Source organism: Octopus bimaculoides, chromosome 1 (assembly GCF_001194135.2).
Source record: "Octopus bimaculoides isolate UCB-OBI-ISO-001 chromosome 1, ASM119413v2, whole genome shotgun sequence".
NCBI lineage: Eukaryota > Metazoa > Mollusca > Cephalopoda > Octopoda > Octopodidae > Octopus > Octopus bimaculoides.
The window spans coordinates 90,773,795-90,794,176 of NC_068981.1; the positions used below are offsets into that span (position 1 = coordinate 90,773,795).

Consider the following 20,382-nt stretch of genomic DNA (forward strand, 5'->3'; position numbering starts at 1 on the left):
AGTAACACAATCTGCATTACGTCCTCACGTTGTTGTTTTTTGTTGTTGTTTTTTTGTCTTTTTCTTTTTTGAATATATATATATATATATATATATATATATGCATACCCCCAACCCCCTCCCCTCCTAATTCTACAGCCTTGGCCTTCAAGCAGGCTATCCACATGCTAGAAATAACAGCCAAATCTCACAAAACTGCGATAACATAATGAAGGAAATATGTAATCAATCTACTCACCTTTCTGCAAAGATTTCTTTCAGAGTAATTTCCCGCAGTAATATGACAAAGTAATACTCAAGAAATTAGTGGGGTTTTTTTAAAAACTCTTTTCAAAATTTTTTTTTTTTCAGTCTGTGCATGCATAATGTGTGTATGTATTTGACACTCCATTGGTTACAACAATGTGTGTTCCAGTTGATCCAATCAACGAAGCAGCCTACTGATTAAATTAACTTGTAAATGACTCCACAGACACGCGTACCCTTAACATAGTTCTTTGGGAGATTCTGCATGACATAGAATGTGACAAGGCTTGCTCTTTGAATTACAGGTACAACTCATTTTTGCCAGCTGAGTGGACTGGAGCCAAGTGAAATAAAGTGTCTTGCTCAAGGACGCAATGCACTGCTGGGAATTGAACTCCTGATCTTATGATTGTGAACTGAATATCCTAACTACTCACATACATATGCATACACATAACACACATATTACATAATGTACACATGTATACATTTGTGCATGCATATGTAAATATGATTATATATTTAATGCATTGTTCTATATGTACATGCATGTACATACATGCATATACATTTTTTACTTTATTCTGCTTAAATTTTTATCCTATTAAACTCTGTATTGGTTTAACATTTTCACTGCTTTTATTTTGTACTAGATGGCTGGTGAGGATGCTCTACTTTCCCGAGATAAAGTGAAAGTTAGTGGTGTTGTGGAAGCAGCCATTGTAAGCATTGTTCCTATCCGGAAACAAAAGGATTTCCTTGCGAACTACACTTGTTGTCCACCACCAATTTTTATGCTTCTTGTCACCCTGGCTGAGGTAAGTTGATTAATAACAAAATCATCAAGCAGTAACAATGATTATTATCTATGAATTAAATAATGTAGTTTAAAGGGGTAAAGGGTAAAGAGCCCCTTTGGTTATGAATGACCATGGGATTGCAACTAGAAAGTTCCCCTCTGAAGCACAAGTCTAAGCAAGGTTGTTTGTGGAAGACCATCAGTTGCCCATGCATACCAGCCTCCCCTCTCCATGCCACCAGTGTTATCCAAGGGAAAGGTAAAGGCTGATACAGCTTGGCACCAGTGATGTCACAACTCATTTCTACATCTGAGTGAACTGGAGCAACATGAAATAAAGTGTCTTCCTCAAGAACACAACACACAGCTCAGTCAGGAATTTGAACTCACAGGGATTGATTGTGAGCACTATGCTCTAACCACTGAGCCATGCTATACAATGTAAGTGTGTGTGTTATGAATCTCTTTAGTTTGCTGTTGAGAGCTTTTATGCTCTAATAAGTTTATAAACATTCTTGAGAATGTGAACTTATCATTCTTTTATTTTTTTTGAATATCTTGAAGTAGACACATAAAGCTACAAATAATAGCTTGTAAACATTGTTACAAAAACCTTTTTCTAAAGAAAATGTCAAAGGTTGTCATGTCTACAGGTGATGTGGGCTGTATGACTTTTCCTATCCAAAAGGGTTTTTCAACCCAATATTTACATACCATTATTTATAGCATTATGTGTTCACTTTGAAATATTCCCCACCAAATGCTAGGGGGTGCTAAAAAGTCCCTGGCTTTAAGGGTATTGTGAAAGGCCTGATTGGAGGCCCAACCTTACAAATTCTTTTATAGGGTTTAAAAACCTGAATGACTGCTGCAATAAGTGTGTGAATCTGAGAGGAGGATATGTTGAATAAAATCATTATTAATTGATCCTCCTATATTTGCTTTCACCCAAAGCCAGGAACTTTACAGCATCCACCTCACACACACACACACACACACACACATTTTATTTCAAAGTTTTGGGATGTATGTAGGTCAAGGTATTGTGATTATCAGGTGATCTAATTAATCATTTGACTTTGTCAGATCAGAGATATCCAATTATCCAAAGATGATCAATTCTATCAATATTACTACTACTCAATAATTGCTTTCTATGCTTGTCTGTTAACCATAGCTTTTAATTGAAAAATTTTAAACAACTCTGTAGAGTTGTGTATCTGTAAAATAAATATAATTTCATAAGTTACTATTTTTTCGTCCTTGCATAACTTGTATTTTTCTTACTGGAGCAGATGTTTTTACAACTGGATGCTCTTTCCACTCTTAAACATCCAACTGTTAAATCAGAGCAGACTGTTTTTTTGTAGGTCAGACAAGCAATAGCAGGCAGTTATGTGCTTTGATCAGGTGCTAAATATAAATAGCATAATGGCTTACTAAAGTCACTGAAGACTCTTAAAATTTAAGATAATCTGCTGACAAATAAAAATTGGGTAACTACAGCACAAAACATTTGACAAATGCTTTATTTGATCTGCTAATTGAATTTACTAAAACTAAAGACTGCTGATCAAATATTTTTTTTTTAATTTTTATTTTGTTATTGTTGTCATTGGTATGTTTGAGGAGAGCTGACTGAGAAAGTGTGGGTAGATAATCAATGGCAACAGCAGTAACTGCAACGCTAACTGCAACAAGACCTTCAGTCTCATCAATTACATTTGAACACCAACTACTTCAACCTTACTTGAATTCTCGAATGTTAAAAGTATTGATTTCATAAGTCTCAGAGGAACATGTGAAGGTCAATGACACTCCCCCTTTTCTCCTGATACAAAAAATAAAAATAGAATGAAGCAAAATTAAATCCATTAATTCATTGTCTTAGCTATTTTTCCAAGCTGAATAAAATGATAATTGTATTAAGACAACTAGATTATGATGATTGATTGGTTTCATGTTTATTTAGCTTGATTTTCTTATCACTTTTACCGATTAACATTCATTTCTTTAACTCTTTTCTTATATTTCTGTTAAGAAATACAGACTTTGTTTCAGTTAATTTTGATAATAATCAAGAATTTAGTAAAATAACTTCGTTATTATTTAGCTGGCATTTAGAATATAAATTAGCATAAAAATTTGATAGGTTTTAATGCACACCACTTTAGAATAGGAAGTTTTTATTAGAACGGTTCCTGTTCCTGTGAACCAGAGGTTCTCAAACCTTTTGGGCCACTGCTGCCCTCATGTCCACATAATACCCTCAGTGTCCCCACCCCTATTTTTATGTATAAATAAATATTTTATATTTTACTAATTTATATATATTATGAATCATTTAATATTTAATATAATATATCTGAAGAAGGAATTGTATTTCTGAAATATCTTCGGACTATATATAACTAAATTACAACAGGTATATAGTTCATTTTTTGTATTATAGTGCATTGTTGTACCATTCTAAACTTTTTATTCTTTATAATATTATATAATTTGTATACAATACTATTATAATATTATAATAAATTCATAATGTCCCCCAATTCACTACTTTCCTCCCAATGGTTCCTTTTTCTCTACTGCCTCCCATCGCTCCCTTAGGAACCAGCGCCCACCTAAACCATCTCAATGCCCACCGGGCATTACCTATGCTGTAAACTAACAAACTTAATACTACCAATAATTAATCTTACTTGATTTCATCCGACAAATTTTGTGGGAGAATGAGAATATATATGCAAATATTGAGTTTTATGTGCCTGAGAAACATCTTGTTTTGAGACTGTACATTGAAAATGAAGTAATTTCATGATTGAAGGGCTATTTTAATGATCTAAAAAACTTGGACAATTTCTTCTCTGAAAAATCGTTGAAATTAGATCCAATGACTGTCACACTATAATTAAAAAGTGACCAAATCAATAAAAAGTGGCCAAAATCAATAAAAAATAGCTTAACTATCATAGAGTTCTATAAATTTGTAAGATGTATTTCCATCATTATCATCATCATAATTGCTTACTGTCCATTTTCCATGCTGGCATAGGTCAGACAGCTTGACAGAAGCTGGCAAGTCAGAAGACTGTGTCAAGCTCCACTGACTGCTTTGGCATGGTTTGTATGGCTGGATACCCTTCCCAATGCCAAACACTTCACAGAATGTACTGCATGCTTTTTATGTGGCACCAGCAGCATTGAGGTCACCAGGTAACATGCAAGGCAATGACTCTTCAATTGAAAGGTGAGTGGGATTGAGAGGACTTAGTACCAGGTGATGAGAAGTAAGACTATGGAGAGGGGGACAGAAATAAGAGTCTTGCTGTGTAGGTAATACCTCAGTTGGATAGAGAGAGAGAGAGAGAGCAGACAGTGAAAATGTAATGAGGATGTACACCCAAAGTACAGAGAGGTGTATATAGTGAAGTGAACCAGGGGTTGGATAAGATGAGTGGGTGGGTGGGTAAGTTCACAAGTCTGCAAAAGGAGAGTGGGAGATGGAGGGGAGGGGAATGTAGTGAATGGGCAGAGTCATTTGGAAGATATGTTATGGGAAAGCGATATGACAAGGCCAGAGTATGCAGGTGGCTTTGCAAGGTGGGTTCACAAAGTAGGAAGTTTGCAAGGTGGGTTCACAAAGTAGGAAGTTTATTGATGGCAAAGTGTGTCTTATGTAATTTTATCATAAGCGTAATCTTATAATAAATGAACTCTAGACACTAGGCCAGCAATTTTATGGGAGTAGATTATATCAAACTCACTGCTCAAATAATACTTTATTTTATCAACATGAAGATGATGAAAAGCAAAGCTGACATTGGTACAATTTGAACTCAAAATGTAAAGCTGGAAAAAATGCTTCTAAGAATAATGTCTGGTGTGCTAATGATTCTGCCAGCTTGCTGCCTTGATGATGATGATGATGATAATAATAATAATAATAATAATAATAATAATAATAATAATAATAATAATAATAATAATAATAATAATAATAATAATAATAATAATAATAATAATGGAAAATATAGGAGAATGATTTAATCGTTGAAGTCTATTATTTTACCTCATTTCAACCCCTACTCCTGTCTTTGATAGCTTTAAACATTTTTTATTTTTTTGTTAACAAGACATGAACCTCCTTCTTAATAAATATTCAGTAAAAACTGCTAGACTTATAACTCACTGTTTAGCTTTGTTGAAGTTAGAAATACTTATTGTTTCTATTGGTTTCTGTTTACAAAATCTTCTCACAAGACTTTGGTCAGCCTGGGGCTATGGTAGACTACAGTTGCATAAGGTGCTGCACAGTATATAGAAGTAAATGTAGTGTCTATATCAGGTTTGAACTTGCATACTTTCAACAAGTTGTCCAATATCTTATCCACTTGGCTTTAAATATTCATTTTTATCAATTTTCAATGCTAAAAAAAGAAAAGAGAAAAAAAGCAACAGCTCTATAAATTATTCCATATTTTCAAGTCTTGTGTATCCTAGTCTTTAGAATAGGTGCAGCATATCGCTGCATGTCATAAGAAGTGACTAAAAGCATTAGAAAGAGCAGGCTGCCATAAAGTACCTCTGTAAATAGTTCCTTCCTGCCCATGCCAGCATGATCAGCAGATAAGACCTTGTTTGTGCTGTTGTCACGTAAAAAGCACTCAGTCCACTCTACGGAGTGGTTGGTGTTTGGAAAGGGTCCAGCTGTAAAAGCCGTGCCATAACAGACACTGAAGCCTGGTGCAGTCTTCTACCTAACCAGCTCCTATCAAACCGTCCAACCCATGCCAGCATGGAAAACAGATATTAAATGATGATGATGATTAAGGTTTAGTTTTGCTTCATTATATCAATTTTATTTTATTTTTGTTTATTTTTGCAGATTGGTGTATTTGTTTATTACGTTCTTGAGCTGAAAAAAAAAGATATTGAAGTTACATGGAGTACAGGTGTCCCTATTTGCAGTCCTTTGATATATAGTCCTTACGATAGAAAAGAAGCATGGCGTTTTGTTTCATACATGTTCATTCACCAAGGGTAAGAATAACTTGATCATAAAGTGATAAAAATATAGGTCTTGAAATGAATGTGTATTAATTAAAGCTTGAGCTAAATTTACAGAATTTATTTTCATATAATATTTCTCCTTTTTTGAGTCTTCATTACAAATCGGTGCATATATCAAAAGAAGCCCTGAAATATGGAGTTAATAGTCTGTAAGTTTCAAAGACAGAGCTCTAGGCATGTTGAATATTATTACAAATTTTACAATTTTAGGCTAAATTTCTAAGTATTCATTTCGGTTTAATGATTATTAGAAATTTTAATAATATTGTACAATTATACTATCTTAAATAGCCAACCATAATTGAAAAAGATAACATTTACAACACCCGTGATTGTTTATTCACTGTTTTCCTATATTGATGGTGACAGTTTGTCGAGGCAAGTGACTCTTTATGAGTACATGACATTGGCAATACCCAATGAAGCAGAAATGCATTCAACATTCTCACCAGCCACTTCTAGGATGATTTGCGTCTGCCTCTGATATATATTGTTTTTTAAACACAGCATGTCCATATGAGAAACTATCTCTGAATGAATACTACAGTAAATTTGCCTTTTACAAAATATTTACATGAAGCATGGATACATAGCTGGCTAAATTAAAATTAATTTAAACATAGTTCAAGTTGAGGAAGTAGAAAGAGGAAGAAAGCACAATTTGTTTCTTCAGATTAAAGACAGGGTTCAAATACTTACAGCAAAGGATACTCTGCTAAAGGCAAACTAAGGAAAGATGGTAGAGTTAAACAGAGTAACGGATTAAGTCTTCCACCCAAAAAGCCTGTAGTCTATCAAACAAGTTTCTCTTCCAATTCTGTTTCACTCAGTTTCATTCACAAGGCTTTGGTGCTTGGGTCAGCCCCAAGTTATGGTTAGTACACACTTGTCCAAGGTGCCATGCATCAGGGTTTAATATTGAGCCATGTGACCGTAAAGCAAACTGTTTAACTACAGAGCTGTCTACACTGATGTCTTAACCAGATGAGCCATGGATGGTATTGTTATAATTTAGGCATGAAAATAGAAACATAAACAAAATCTTTCATGCTGGATTATGGTGATTGATTACAATTAGTGGTATGCAATCGCATTTGACTTACCTCAATACTGGGGCCTACAACTCATCTCCAATGCATGCTATCTGAAGAGCATAAGAGTTGGTAACATAATCTCCCTGGAAGATAATACTACAGGAAATTCCAACATGGTAATTATAAATGCACTACTCTTAAAGGATGTCTTTACTAATAGCATTTTTGTAAGCAATTCTGTGGTCACTTGAGAGTTTGTATTAATAGTCCTCAACTACAGAAATGTTGTTCTAAATGAAATAATACAGTTTTAAGAAACTGATATGACTAAATTATTGAAACAAATAGTCTGAATGATTTCCTGTTAATTAGGAGTGGCTTTAAAAAGACCAGTAAATGATGACATCTTGTAAACAACTGTGTATTTTCACAGTAATTTAGTTAGTTTAGTGCTGTAACAATTCTCATGCTAGACCACCTTCTTGAATCATTTTTATTATAGATACAAATCCATTAATTTAGAGTTGAGCCTGTTGATTACATTGAACTTAGTACTTGACTTATACTTTATTTTATCAACCTTGGGAAGATGAAAGGCAAATTTGACCTTAGGAAGATTTGAACTGAAGAAAATTAAAGAACTGGAACAAATACTGTAAAGTATTTTGCCCCATGCTCTAATATCAATATTCCTTCTGAAGCCAATGGGATTTGGGTCCAAAGCTGCTACTTCTACATAGTTGCTGCACCTGCTTAGAATAACAGCCAAATCTCCATCAGTTAACATCTTCAATTTAGAAATATTTCATGCTTATTTGTGGTGACTGTTTGCAATCAATATATTCAGTTTCTTTTGGTCTGTTCTAACTCTGGTCCTTCATCTTCCGACTTAAAAAATAAAACTCATTAATGCCATCCCAAATTAAAAATGCGATCACATAAAAGACAAATTTGACTTTGGTAGGAATATAAAGAGTTGGAAGAAATACTGCAAAGCATTTTGATTGACACTCTTGACTGAAATCACATTCCTACCAGAGGGATTTAAGTCAGAGCTGCTCCCTCTAGAATGTTTTTTTTTTACCTACTGGAAATTACAGGGTGTGGTCTTAGAGACACTGTCTGAAAAATGTTGGGATTGTTATGGTTGATACATCTTAGAACATAGGTCTGCTGAATCAAAGTTGGTTTAGGAGTTAAATAACAACACTTGTTAGGTATATAGTACCAACTTTTCTTGCTTATAGCCATGCCTCCATATAATACTTGTTTATACTTACTAAGTATTCAGACTTTCTCTGTTTCTTACAGAAACAAAGATTACTTTTCACACCTACACACTTAAAAAAACAAAAATAATTTAATATGTTTCTGAAAAAATATCCTTTTTAGGTATTTGATTCTGAAATAAAAGTCCATCCATCCATCCATTTTTGCTGCCCATTATTCCTGGGAGGGTCTGAGTCCTCAGGCACAACCTCTATAGGGTCCTATTAGAGCAACTATCATTATACTTTCCTGCTGGATTTCCAAACATGACCAACTTAAACTCTGGATATTATCTGACCTCCTTTGTTTACCCCTTTGTTTACTTCCTTTATTTACCCCTAGGTGTCCTGCCAGTTTTGCAAAAGAGTTACATATCAAATATCTTTAATATTATTTTAAAAAATACCTATGATATTTTCAGGATCACTAACTGAGAGCAGGCTCCACAATAGTGCCTGCCAAGATATTTGCCTCATACATGATTTGAACTGTTGTCAAACTAGGTGAAATGAATAACAAACATAGACATGATGTTGTTGGAGTTATGCTAGAGATGGAACCGAACCAATAAGTAGCAGACACTGAGGTGGTAGTTAGTATGTTATTTGGCTTAACATCTCCACCTTGTCCTTGGGTACTTTTAGTGGAGTCCACTTTGTTGCAAACATTGAGACTGAGTCTCCTATCTAAATTTATATATTGACATCTTTATAACCCCACCTGTCTTGATGGTCATATAAAATGGTGGATCAGTGAGTTGTGAATAAACTTCCTCCTTTGATATGCTAAAAGATAAATTGATAAATAAATGTATAGATACAAGTACTCACCCTTTTGTGATCAAGTTTCAATTTGATTAGTCTGGATGAGTTGACATGGGTGTAATGGGAAGACCAGTACATGTTTTGTTTTTAAACTATGATACTTATTCTGTCAGTCTCTTTTGCCAAAGTGCTAAGTTGTAAACATACAAGGTGCAGGAGTGGCTGTGTGGTAAGTAGCTTGCTTACCAACCAAATGGTTCTGGGTTCAGTTCCACTGCGTGGCACCTTGGGCAAGTATCTTCTACGGTAGCCTCGGGCCAACCAAAGCCTTGTGGGTGGATTGGGTAGACGGAAACTGAAAGAAGCCCATCGTATATATATATATATATATATATGTGTGTGTGTGTGTGTGTGTGGATGTGCGTGTATATGTTTGTGTGTCTGTGTTTGTTCCCCACAACATCGCTTGACAACCGATGCTGGTGTGCTTACGTCCCCGTAACATTAGCGGTTCGGCAAAAGAGACTGATAGAATAAGTACTAGGCTTACAAAGAATAAGTCCTGGGGTCGATTTGCTTGACTAAAGGCGGTGCTCCAGCATGGCCACAGTCAAATGACTGAAACAAGTAAAAGAGTAAAGAATATACGAGTATTCACCCACTTATGAAGTTTCAATTTGATCAATCCGGATGAGTTGACATGGGTGTAACTGGAAGACCAGTACATGTTTTGTTTTTAAACTATGATACTTATTCTGTCAGTCTCTTTTGCCAAACTGCTAAGTTGTAAACATAACTACACCAGTTGTCAAGCAGTGGTGGTGGGCAAACACAGACTCACACACACATGTATATATTACAGGCTTCTTTCAGTTTCTATCTACCAAATCCACTCACAAGGCTTTGATCAGCTTGAAGCTATAGTGGAAGTCACTTGTCCAAGGTACTATGCAGTGGAACTGAATCTGGAACCATGTGATGGGATGCAAACTTTTTATCACATAGCCATGTCTGTGCCTATAAATATTTTGTAATACATTTTATTTTATCTTTTAAGATAGTATGTAGCTTTTAAGCAACTAACCCTAAATGGGAACATCTGCAAACAAATCTTTGACTTGTTTTGGAGAATTTGTTTCAATTGCTTCTTCCAGAGTCATATCCCAATGATGATCATATTCGTCACTAAAAATCATGTAACAAAAAACAAAAAACAAAAAAAAACAAAAAAAAAACTGAAAACAAATTGCAGTAATGAAAACATAGGAATTTCAGGATTGCAGGTCCAGATTCAGCCCAAAATGTTTCAAATTTACTCACAGAGTCAGCCTGATTCCAAAATGGTATGATATGTTGGGCTGCAGCCTCTAGGAGTAAAGCTGAAAAAGTGTGACACACTGACATTCACATTTATTATATTAAATATGTTTAATTTTGGGGAAACTGTATTTCAGTTAAAGAGTATTTTATATATATATAGATATGTGTGTGTGTATGTATGTATATATGTACACACACACACACACATATGTATGTATTAAAAAAAGCCAAAAATAAAAACAAAAATAATAATGTTCAGCAGTTGGTTCAATATGCTGGCCACAGGTATTTCTGTCCAGGAAAGGTGTACATTATCTCCCTCTTTCTCTCACATACCCACTCTCTCTTATTATTACTCCCATTGCCACCGTCAACATTACTACTTTTAATGAAACATCATTGACTCACCCTAAATTTCTTTGTCTCTCTTTCTCTCCCTCTCTTTTTATTTCTTTCTCTCTCTCTCTGTCTGTCTTTGCCATTGCCCTCACCATCTCTATGCCTACTATTACTCTCACCTCCAGCATGAGGAATCTTCATTGAATAGTGAGAGAGGGGTTCAAAGTGTGACATACTGACACACAGAAATTAGTTTTTGCATTTATTAGATTATTTTATACAGTCTTCTAATATCCTCTACATACGATTTTTCTGTTTTAGTATATTATTATTTCATATTTTCCCTTTTTAATTTATTATGGATGGAGAGCAGTGGGCCCATAGAATCATTAACATCTCCGGCTAAATGCTTAGTAGCATTCCTTCCAGCTTTACACTCTGAGTACAAATACTGCTGAGGGACTTTGTCTCTCATCCTTTTGTGGTTGATAAAATAAGTACCAGTTGAGCACTACAGTTGATGTAATGGATTTACCCCTTCCTTCAAAATTACTGGTCTTGTGCCAAAAAGTAGAAAGAATTTACAACTGTAAATCATGTATGAAAGTGTTTACATTTTCCCTACCTTCATCTTCAAAATTAAGGGATTTCTTTTTTATTTTTTTTTTATTTTTGCCTTATTGGTTGGTAGATAAATCTTCCTTTTGCATGATATCTTTAGAGTTGGTAAATGTGGAGAAGCTTAAGATATTTGTAATATGACTGCTGAAATATAACTGCTACTGAGAGAAAACATAATGTAGGAGACACTAACTCTGGGCTTGCAGAAATCTTTGATACAGCATAAAGAAATGTTGGAATGTGTTTTAGTACACAGTCATAATTGGTTGGTTGTAACTGCAGGTTGCTGTAAGTTGAGGAACATCTATACTTCAGTCTCAGTTTCAATAATATGCTGCATGGATCAAATATCAGTGACTTTGTTGGTTCTAGTAACTGATACCTTTACATTATTTCTACTAGAAAATGCTGGATATTTTTCAGTTGATTAGTTGGCTGACTGTTGCCATGACAAAGAGCACTTTTAGGGTATCAATGCATTGTCCTTACTGTTGAAATAACTCTAGGTCAAATCAGATATCCTAATCCTGATCATCCTGTTGTTTTTTCAGATATAATTTATTTCAGACTGCATTATCTAATATGACTATCATTCTATGTTTTTTTTTTTTTTTAGAAAAATGTACACATGGGTGAGATCCGGGAGAGATTTGGCTATTACTTCTAGTAGATGGAGGAGTTAGTTATACAGGGGCTCTCTCAGTGGCTGCTCTTAAATGTGTTTGTGGAAGGGAAGGGAGAGTCATGAATATGACTAAACATTTGCATGTCCTGCAACTGTCACCAGAGGAAAACATGGATCGTGTACTGGATGACAGGCGACTATTGACTATAAATCAAATAGCCAATGCTATTAGCATATCCATGAGAAAGTCAAGAATATTCTGCACAATATTAACAAGTAATGAAGGATCCATGAGTATCCTCCTCCACTAAAAAGAAAAAATAAACAAACGGTGTAGGAGTGGCTGTGTGGTAAGTAGCTTGCTTACCAACCACATGGTTCCAGGTTCAGTCCCACTGTGTGGCACCTTGGGCAAGTGTCTTCTACTATAGCCTCGGGCCGACCAAAGCCTTGTGAGTAGATTTGGTAGACGGAAACTGAAAGAAGCCCGTTGTATATATGTATATATATGTTTGTGTGTCTGTGTTTGTCCTGCCCACCATCGCTTGACAACCGATGCTGGTGTGTTTACGTCCCCGTAACTTAGCAGTTCGGCAAAAAGAGACCGATAGAATCAGTACTAGACTTACAAAGAATAAGTCCTGGGGTCGATTTGCTTGACTAAAGGCGGTGCTCCAGCATGGCTGCAGTCAAATGACTGAAACGAGTAAAAGAGTATATAAAAATACATAAACACAGCTTCTTTACACTTCAAGAGCCCCTAATCTTGATGCCCAAGAGAAGTCTTGCTTCACCTTCTTGCAAAATTTCTCCACGAAGCCCTGCCTCTCTGCATGAATATATAAATGATATGGAGAGAGCTGTTTGCTGAAATGAAGCTTATTGTTATGTCTAGTTGCAGTTATCCTGTTTCTATTAAGAGTCATGCTGTTTGAAGTTTTAAGGTTTAATATAATTTGATCACCATTTTAAAGATAGTTGAGGATCATTTGATTCCCTCCTGGTTTAGTAACTCAATTACCAATATTGTCTCTATACTGTCATATATTTGCAATTTATTTGGTGAGAAAAGTGAACTGAACTAGTGAACTATTTCTTGACATTTGGTCATCTAAAAAGAAAACATTTACCTTATAAGGTTTGCTGCACGAATGTATAATTCTGAATCTTCTTTTATCTTCTTTTTAGACGAATCAATCGACTCCAGTACTTAATTTTTTTTTAAAGCCTGGTACTTATTTTATCAATCTCATTTGCTGAACGACTAAGTTACAGGGACACAGACACTCCAACACCAGTTGTCAAGTGGTGCTGGGGTAACAAGCATAGACACTCTCTCTCTCTCTCTCTCACACACACATACACACACACACATATATGTGATGGGCTTTTTTCAGTTTCCATTTACCAAATTCACTCACAAGGTTTTGATCAGCCTGAGACTATAGTTGAAGATACTTACCCAAAGTGTCACACAGTAGGACTGAAGCCAGAACCATGTGGTTGGGAAGCAAGCTTCTTACCACACAGCTACGCCTGAATGATAATGTTTTTCAATGATCATTGCATTACACTAACTTAACTAATATGACACTTGTGTTGCCAATCAGAAGCCCCATTTAACTATAGTCATTTCATATTCTATCAAGTCATTCATAATTTCATGGATAATGTTTTAGTTTTTATATTTACATTTTTCCATTAGTTATCTAGGATAATATATTTTATTATTACATGTAACTAAAAATATTCAGGATATACTTCTTAGAATGAACAGAAAAATAGGGTTGTTGTTCATTGTATTTAACTGTTATTTAAAACTGTTATTTAAAACAAAAATGAGCCTTTCTTAATTAGGCCTAATTAACAAATATAAAGATCTTATGTTTGTTAAATAGAAAAACAGTGATGATGATGAATTCCTGTTTAGTGTTAAAGGTCAAAGATTGACTGAAAAAGGAAAATTAAATAACTTGTCTTTACTTTCTCTGTCTTAGTAATTTATGATATCTGATGTAGGCTTCATACCAATCCTTCACCCAAATAGATTAATTATAATTCCTCATGTCTTGGCATATTTCAAAATATACTGATTATAAAAACTCATTTTCCTTCAATTTTCTTTTTTTTTTTTTTTTTGGCACTTTTTAGAAAAAAGGTGTGAAGTTCTGATATTAACTGACATGCTCTTGCTTGCTTCTTAATAAACAATTCTGTCACTCTCTAGGGGAAATTCATCAAATAGTTTTGAAGATTATGATACTTGTGTATCATTCCAGTTTGTATCTCTTTCCATCAGATATGCATATCAACTGCTGAGAAAATGAGGAAGTATCTGTCTTTCTCTTTCTTTTGGAAAAAAAATGTCTTTGATTTAAAGCATTCCATCTTGAATTTTTCTATTTTATTTTGTAATTACAGTTAGCCAAGTCATTAAATTATCCACCTACATTTATTAGTTAGCAGTTAACCAAATCATGTTCTACATTTGCTAGATTTATCTGACTACATTGTTGTGCTATTCACCAACATATGACCAAGTCATTTCTCAATTACTTGATAGCTACATCTGACCATGTCATTGTGCTGTTCCCCAGCAAGAGAAAGGATCAATGCTTCATAGGCTGGGTTGATAGTGTTATAGCATCGTACTTGATTGTATTCTCATTGGGTCAACACAAAGGTTCCAATAGTCAAAATAGTAGTGTGCTAGATAAAAAGCTTCCTTTGTTAGAACAAAAAATTTAGTGAAATAACTTTATTATAAAGTTGGTGTTTTTAACATACGTTTAACACAGAAAGCTTTGTTCCTAAAATATAGGGTGGTCTCAGGTAATTTAGTAAATTTAGTATCAAAAGGGTTAAGCTCTCTTGGTTTTATATTTCAAATTCCGCCAGTAATTTAGTTTCGTGTGCCCCTGGAGGACATCTATAGTATATATACTTGTAATAAATATGCTATGGATGATCCTTTCTTAATGAAGATATTGCCCTTGTCCTTTGGCTGAAAAAAATTAATGATAAAAATCCATGATTATTTTATTACTTGTTTTGTTCCTTAGACTATCACCATGTGGGAGCAATGCTTTAAAAGGATTAGTTGATAGTATTAACCCCAGTATTTATTTTTCTTTACAGTCTGACACTTACTTTATTGCTTCCTTTTGCTGAACCACCAATTTGCAGAGATGTAAACAAACTAACACTTGTTAAGCATTGGTGGGATGAATGCATACACATGCGTGCGCATGCACACACACACATTATGATGGTCTTTCATACAGTTTCCATCTACTAAATTTGATCACAAGGTGCAGCATAGAGGGGACTGAACTCCAAAACACCCTACCGTATTAATGCGACAATTCTGCGTATTATGTAGTTTGAATTAGAAACTGTAAGGTGTGTGAGCAACTGGTTGTGTTAATGGTAGAAGAAAGTGGAATTGCATTAGAAAAAGTTTTAATCGATCTTCTCGGTAAGTATGGAGGCTAAGAAAAAATAGAAGAGGCATTAAGAAGTTGATGTTAAGAATTGCTTTAACAGAAAATGAAGCTGTAAGAATTAACGAGGAAATTGTATGTAAGATTTAATAGCAGACGTATCCAATTTAAGAAAAGTGAAGATAAATGATAAATGAAGAAGTATGGAACAAGTAATTGTTATACGCTTATAGAAAAACAATTTATATTATAGAATAGATACATGCCTGTTGAAGACGAAAATGTATGTGAGAGTTATTGTATTGGACGTGTGTATAATCATAGAGAAAGTGAAAGACATGAAATGGATGTGTGTCTGTGTTTTTTGCGGCTAATTTGGCAGGAGTTTTGCAGTCAGCAGGAGGTGGTTTGTGTTTTATCTCTCGATCAATGGCTGGACAAGTAAAAATATTTTTTTAATGTGTGTTTTGGGGAAAGGGGATCCTTTGTAGTGGGCGTCAAATGAAAAGAGACATGGATAGTTTTATGACTGAACTTCTTTTGAAGTTGGCGTGAGACAGAAGAATTGATGTGCATGCGTATGTCCGCGTATGTGTGTATGTTTGATAGAGTGTGCGAGATAGAGAGAGCAATGTTGATGGTGTGTGTGTATATGAGAGAGAGAGATAACTTAAATTTTTTATTCAGTTTTTGTAGTGAGTGAATGTGTGAGTGATTGACAGAGAAAAACCGAGAGAGAGTGGTTATGTATGTATGTATGTATGAATGAATGGCTTCAGTGACACACTCACATACATGCGCGCATGCAGGTTGTTTTAATCAATTTTCTCGGTAACTTTGGGGGCTGAGAAAAAATACATAGCGTGTTCCAATCTATGCACCCGTCTCCACATGTGTGCCATCTTTCAGGCGAATCCACCCAGCCGTTTGGCCATGAACCTTGAGACAAGAAAGAATTCAATGGTCGCCCATGTTCTATTTATATTATAGATTAATGTATATGCATATATTTATAACTACTACTACTACTACTACTACTACTACTACTACTACTACTACTACTACTACTACTACTACTACTACTACTACTACTACTACTACTACTACTACTACTACTACTACTACTATTATTATTATTATTATTACTATTATTTAAAGCATCTAGCTGGCAGTATCATTAAAACACTGGGCAAAATGCTAAGTGGTATTTTGTCCATCTTCACGTTCTGAGTTTAAATTCCGCTGAGGTCGACTTTGCCTTTTATCCTTTCAGGTGTGATTGACTCATCCCCTCCCCCAAAACTGCTGCCCTTGTGGCAAAATTTGAAATCCACCTCCTCCTCCTCCTCCTCCTTCTTCTTCTTCTTAAGGTGGTAAGCTGGTAGAATCATTAACATGCTGGGCAAAACACTTAGTGGCATTTCATTGATCATTACATTCTGAGTTCATATTCCATCAAGGTTGATTTTTATATCTTTTCTGGGTCAATAAAATGGACTCCAGTCAAGTACTGGAGTATACTTGTCGTAAAATGGAACTTTGATAAACCTTCCTGCATATATTTTGCATCCAATAAATCTCCTTTGTGATTTTTTTTCTATTTTATCATATTTGTATTGAATTGTGCCTCTAGTAGTAAAAATCATTGTAATTATTATTACAATAGCAGAATCATTAACATGCCAGACAAAATGCTGCCAAGCATTTTGTCTATATTCATGTTCTGAGTTCAATTTCTCTGAGGTTGACTTTGCTTTTCATCCTTTTTGGGGTTGAAATAAACATCAACCCCAATTGAGCACTGGGGTTGATGTATTTGTCTAGAGCCCTCACACCTGTGTGCCTATTTTAGAAAGGATCATCATTGTTATTATTAAGGTGATTAGGTGGCAAGGTGGCTGAGTTGTTAGCATGCTGGGTAAAATGCTGGTAAGCATTTCGTCTGTCTTATGTTTTGAGTTCAAATTATGCCGAGGTTGACTTTGCCTTTCAACCTTTTGGGGGCGGGGGGCAGTAAATTAAGTACCAGTTATGCACTGGGGTTAATATAATTGACTAGAGCCCCCCCCCCACCCAATTTCAAGCCTTGTGCCAATAGTTGACAGGATTATAATCGTTATTACTATTATTATTATTCAGACCAATAAAGTGTCATGCATCACACACACACACACACACACACACACACACACACACACATGCCAACATGTATGTGTATATGTTTATATATATATATTTGTGTGTATGGGTACATATATGCATGTGTGCGTGCACACATACACACATACACACATACACACTTACACACAATTGCATGGATTTCAAAGAAAACAAAACGTTATATATGAGACTGTATGTACGTGAGTGATTGCACATGCAAACTTGTACAGATAAACATATGAAGGTATAGTGTCCTTAAAACAGGACATTGAAAAACTGATGGAACATCAAGTATTTATTGGTTGTAATTAATTGTAATTAATTGTAGAATAAACATTAAAATATCATGCATTATAAAGTGGAAATTATAGAGAAGTGCTTAATTACACACACACACACACACACACATTTATATACACCCTAAAAGGATATGATGTTTTATAATCTGATACAAATATGATAAAACGGAAAAAAAAAAGCACAATGAATGTTGATTGGAAACAAAAATATGTGCATGAAAGTATATTAACATTCCATTTGATGACAAGTATACTTAATATGTTAAGATCCAAGAAGCTCTAAATCAGTGGTCTCTGAGGGTACATATAAGATTTTTGGGGTCCATGCAACAAGATTGTAAATTGAGGTTCCACAGTAGTATTTTAAGGGCTCCTGAAAAAATTTTGCTTCAGATGTATGTATTGGTGTGTATTGCAAGAAACAACTAGGTTTCTTTCTCTAACATTTTACATAGCTCAACCTACACAATTTAATGTGCGAAAATCAAAATTGGAATTTTGAAAAGTTTCTATAAAAATGGTTTTTAAACGTTGAATGGCTATGGGGGGTCCACCAGAATAAAATATTAATCAAAGGGGCCCATAGATAAAAAAATGGTTGAGAACCCCTTCTCTAAATGTTGAGTGTCTCCAGTTGTGTAATTTGTTTTAATATCTCTTGACTACAGTGTTAATAAGTTTGTTTATGGTCACTACAATGTGGCTGTCCTCTAAGAGATGATGAAACTGCCATTTAACCCCAGGAAGACATCTCCTCTAACTGGTTTATTCAGTGCACTTCTTGCACTTGATATTTATTGCAAGCAGATGATAACTCCTGCTAGCCTAGCTCCAAGACCACCAGATCACATGGTTTCGATCTGTATTGGATCTCTTTGGTGATGGGTACTTGTTCACCACGTATGGCAGCAGTTTACCTCACTTGCACTCATTTTGTAACTAGGAAACTAGTCCATTAGAATATTTCTGTTCAAGATAGAAGTAGATAGAAGATATAAACAATACTTTTTGGTATGTCTTCCTGGGTTAAATGGCGATATCATCATCTCTGAGGGAACAACTACATTAAAGTGGTCATAAACAATATATTTTGATTCATATACTGCTTCTATCTCAAACAGATTCTTAGAGATTAATAAGTTTGTTTTGTCAAAATTGCCTGAACATTTGTCACCACTATAAAAGCTCTGAAACTGCTGTAACATTATATTATTCAATTATTTTGTGTATCAGGAACCCCCTAATTTTTGTGGCTTAAAATTTGGAAAAAAGGTTTTCTAAGGGATTATATACTATCTATGTATAAGAAACTCCCATACATTTTAACCTAATTTTTGATAAAAAAAGAAAAAAAGGATCCTTATGCACGTTAAAATATGGTACATTAGGAGAAGGAAAAGAAAACAAAGTTGTGTCTTATCTTGTTTCTGTATTTCGGGGTTATGGCTCCTGCTTCAGGACATTTGGTAAAAGTGGTAGTTTGGAAAAGTTGCTGTTGCTCAGATGTGTGTGTAGATACACATATCTTACTCAATATCATGAGGAACAGACTATATTTATTAGAAGTGTAGGAATGCATTAAATCAAGCAACATATTAATGCTGGCATGAGTGAACGTAGTTGGTATGAAACTTGGATGATCAAGTGATTCCTAATATTTACTTATTTTCTTTTTTATTTATAGTTACCTTCATCTCATCTTCAACTGCATTTTCCAAATTATCCTTGGAATACCACTTGAGTTTGTGCACAAGTTTTGGCGCCTGTTCCTTGTTTACATGCTGGGTGTTCTTGCAGGTGAGCTATATCAAATTCATATCTTAAGCTATTCAATGAGTCTATCATTCATTGGTTTTATAAGTATACTTCTTAAAAATTATGTAAAACTTGAATGTCAAATTGGGATATAATTTTGATTTTCTAAGTTATGTTCATTGAGAATTATCACTTCATTGCTGTAAATTAACAAAAGGATGTTTATAAGACAAGTTCTCTGCTTCTGCTTATATATATATATAATCAAAATAAGCAACAAGGATTTTAAAGATGGTTGCAGTACGCATGTTTCATGCTACTCCATTTATTTAAGTAATGTGAGCATTACATTAAATGCAATATGTAGAGCAATCTTCAGCTGCACGAAAATGCAGAAAATTACAGTAGAATAGACATATTATAATTGTGGCAACATTTCAAATCCAAGTGGGAGGAAGAATACGTCAAGATGGATTTTTATGTATTCTTCCTCCCACTTGGATTTGAAATGTTGCCACAATTATAATATGTCTATTCTACTGTAATATTCTGCATTTTTGTGCAGCTGAAGATTGCTCTACATATTGCATTTAATGTAATACTCACATTACTTAAATAAATGGAGTAGCATGAAA

General features: G+C 34.6%; 1 protein-coding gene across 1 annotated transcript in view; it reads left to right on the forward strand.

The window, feature by feature from the left end:
• The window catches only part of LOC106881256 (rhomboid-related protein 2), a 113,575-nt gene that overhangs the window by 75,752 nt on the left and 17,441 nt on the right, over positions 1-20,382 (forward strand). Inside the window, exons 4-6 of the mRNA XM_052968234.1 lie at positions 900-1,064; positions 5,934-6,088; positions 19,677-19,789. Coding sequence (XP_052824194.1) covers positions 900-1,064; positions 5,934-6,088; positions 19,677-19,789 — 433 coding nt within the window. The remainder of the gene's footprint in view (positions 1-899; positions 1,065-5,933; positions 6,089-19,676; positions 19,790-20,382) is intronic.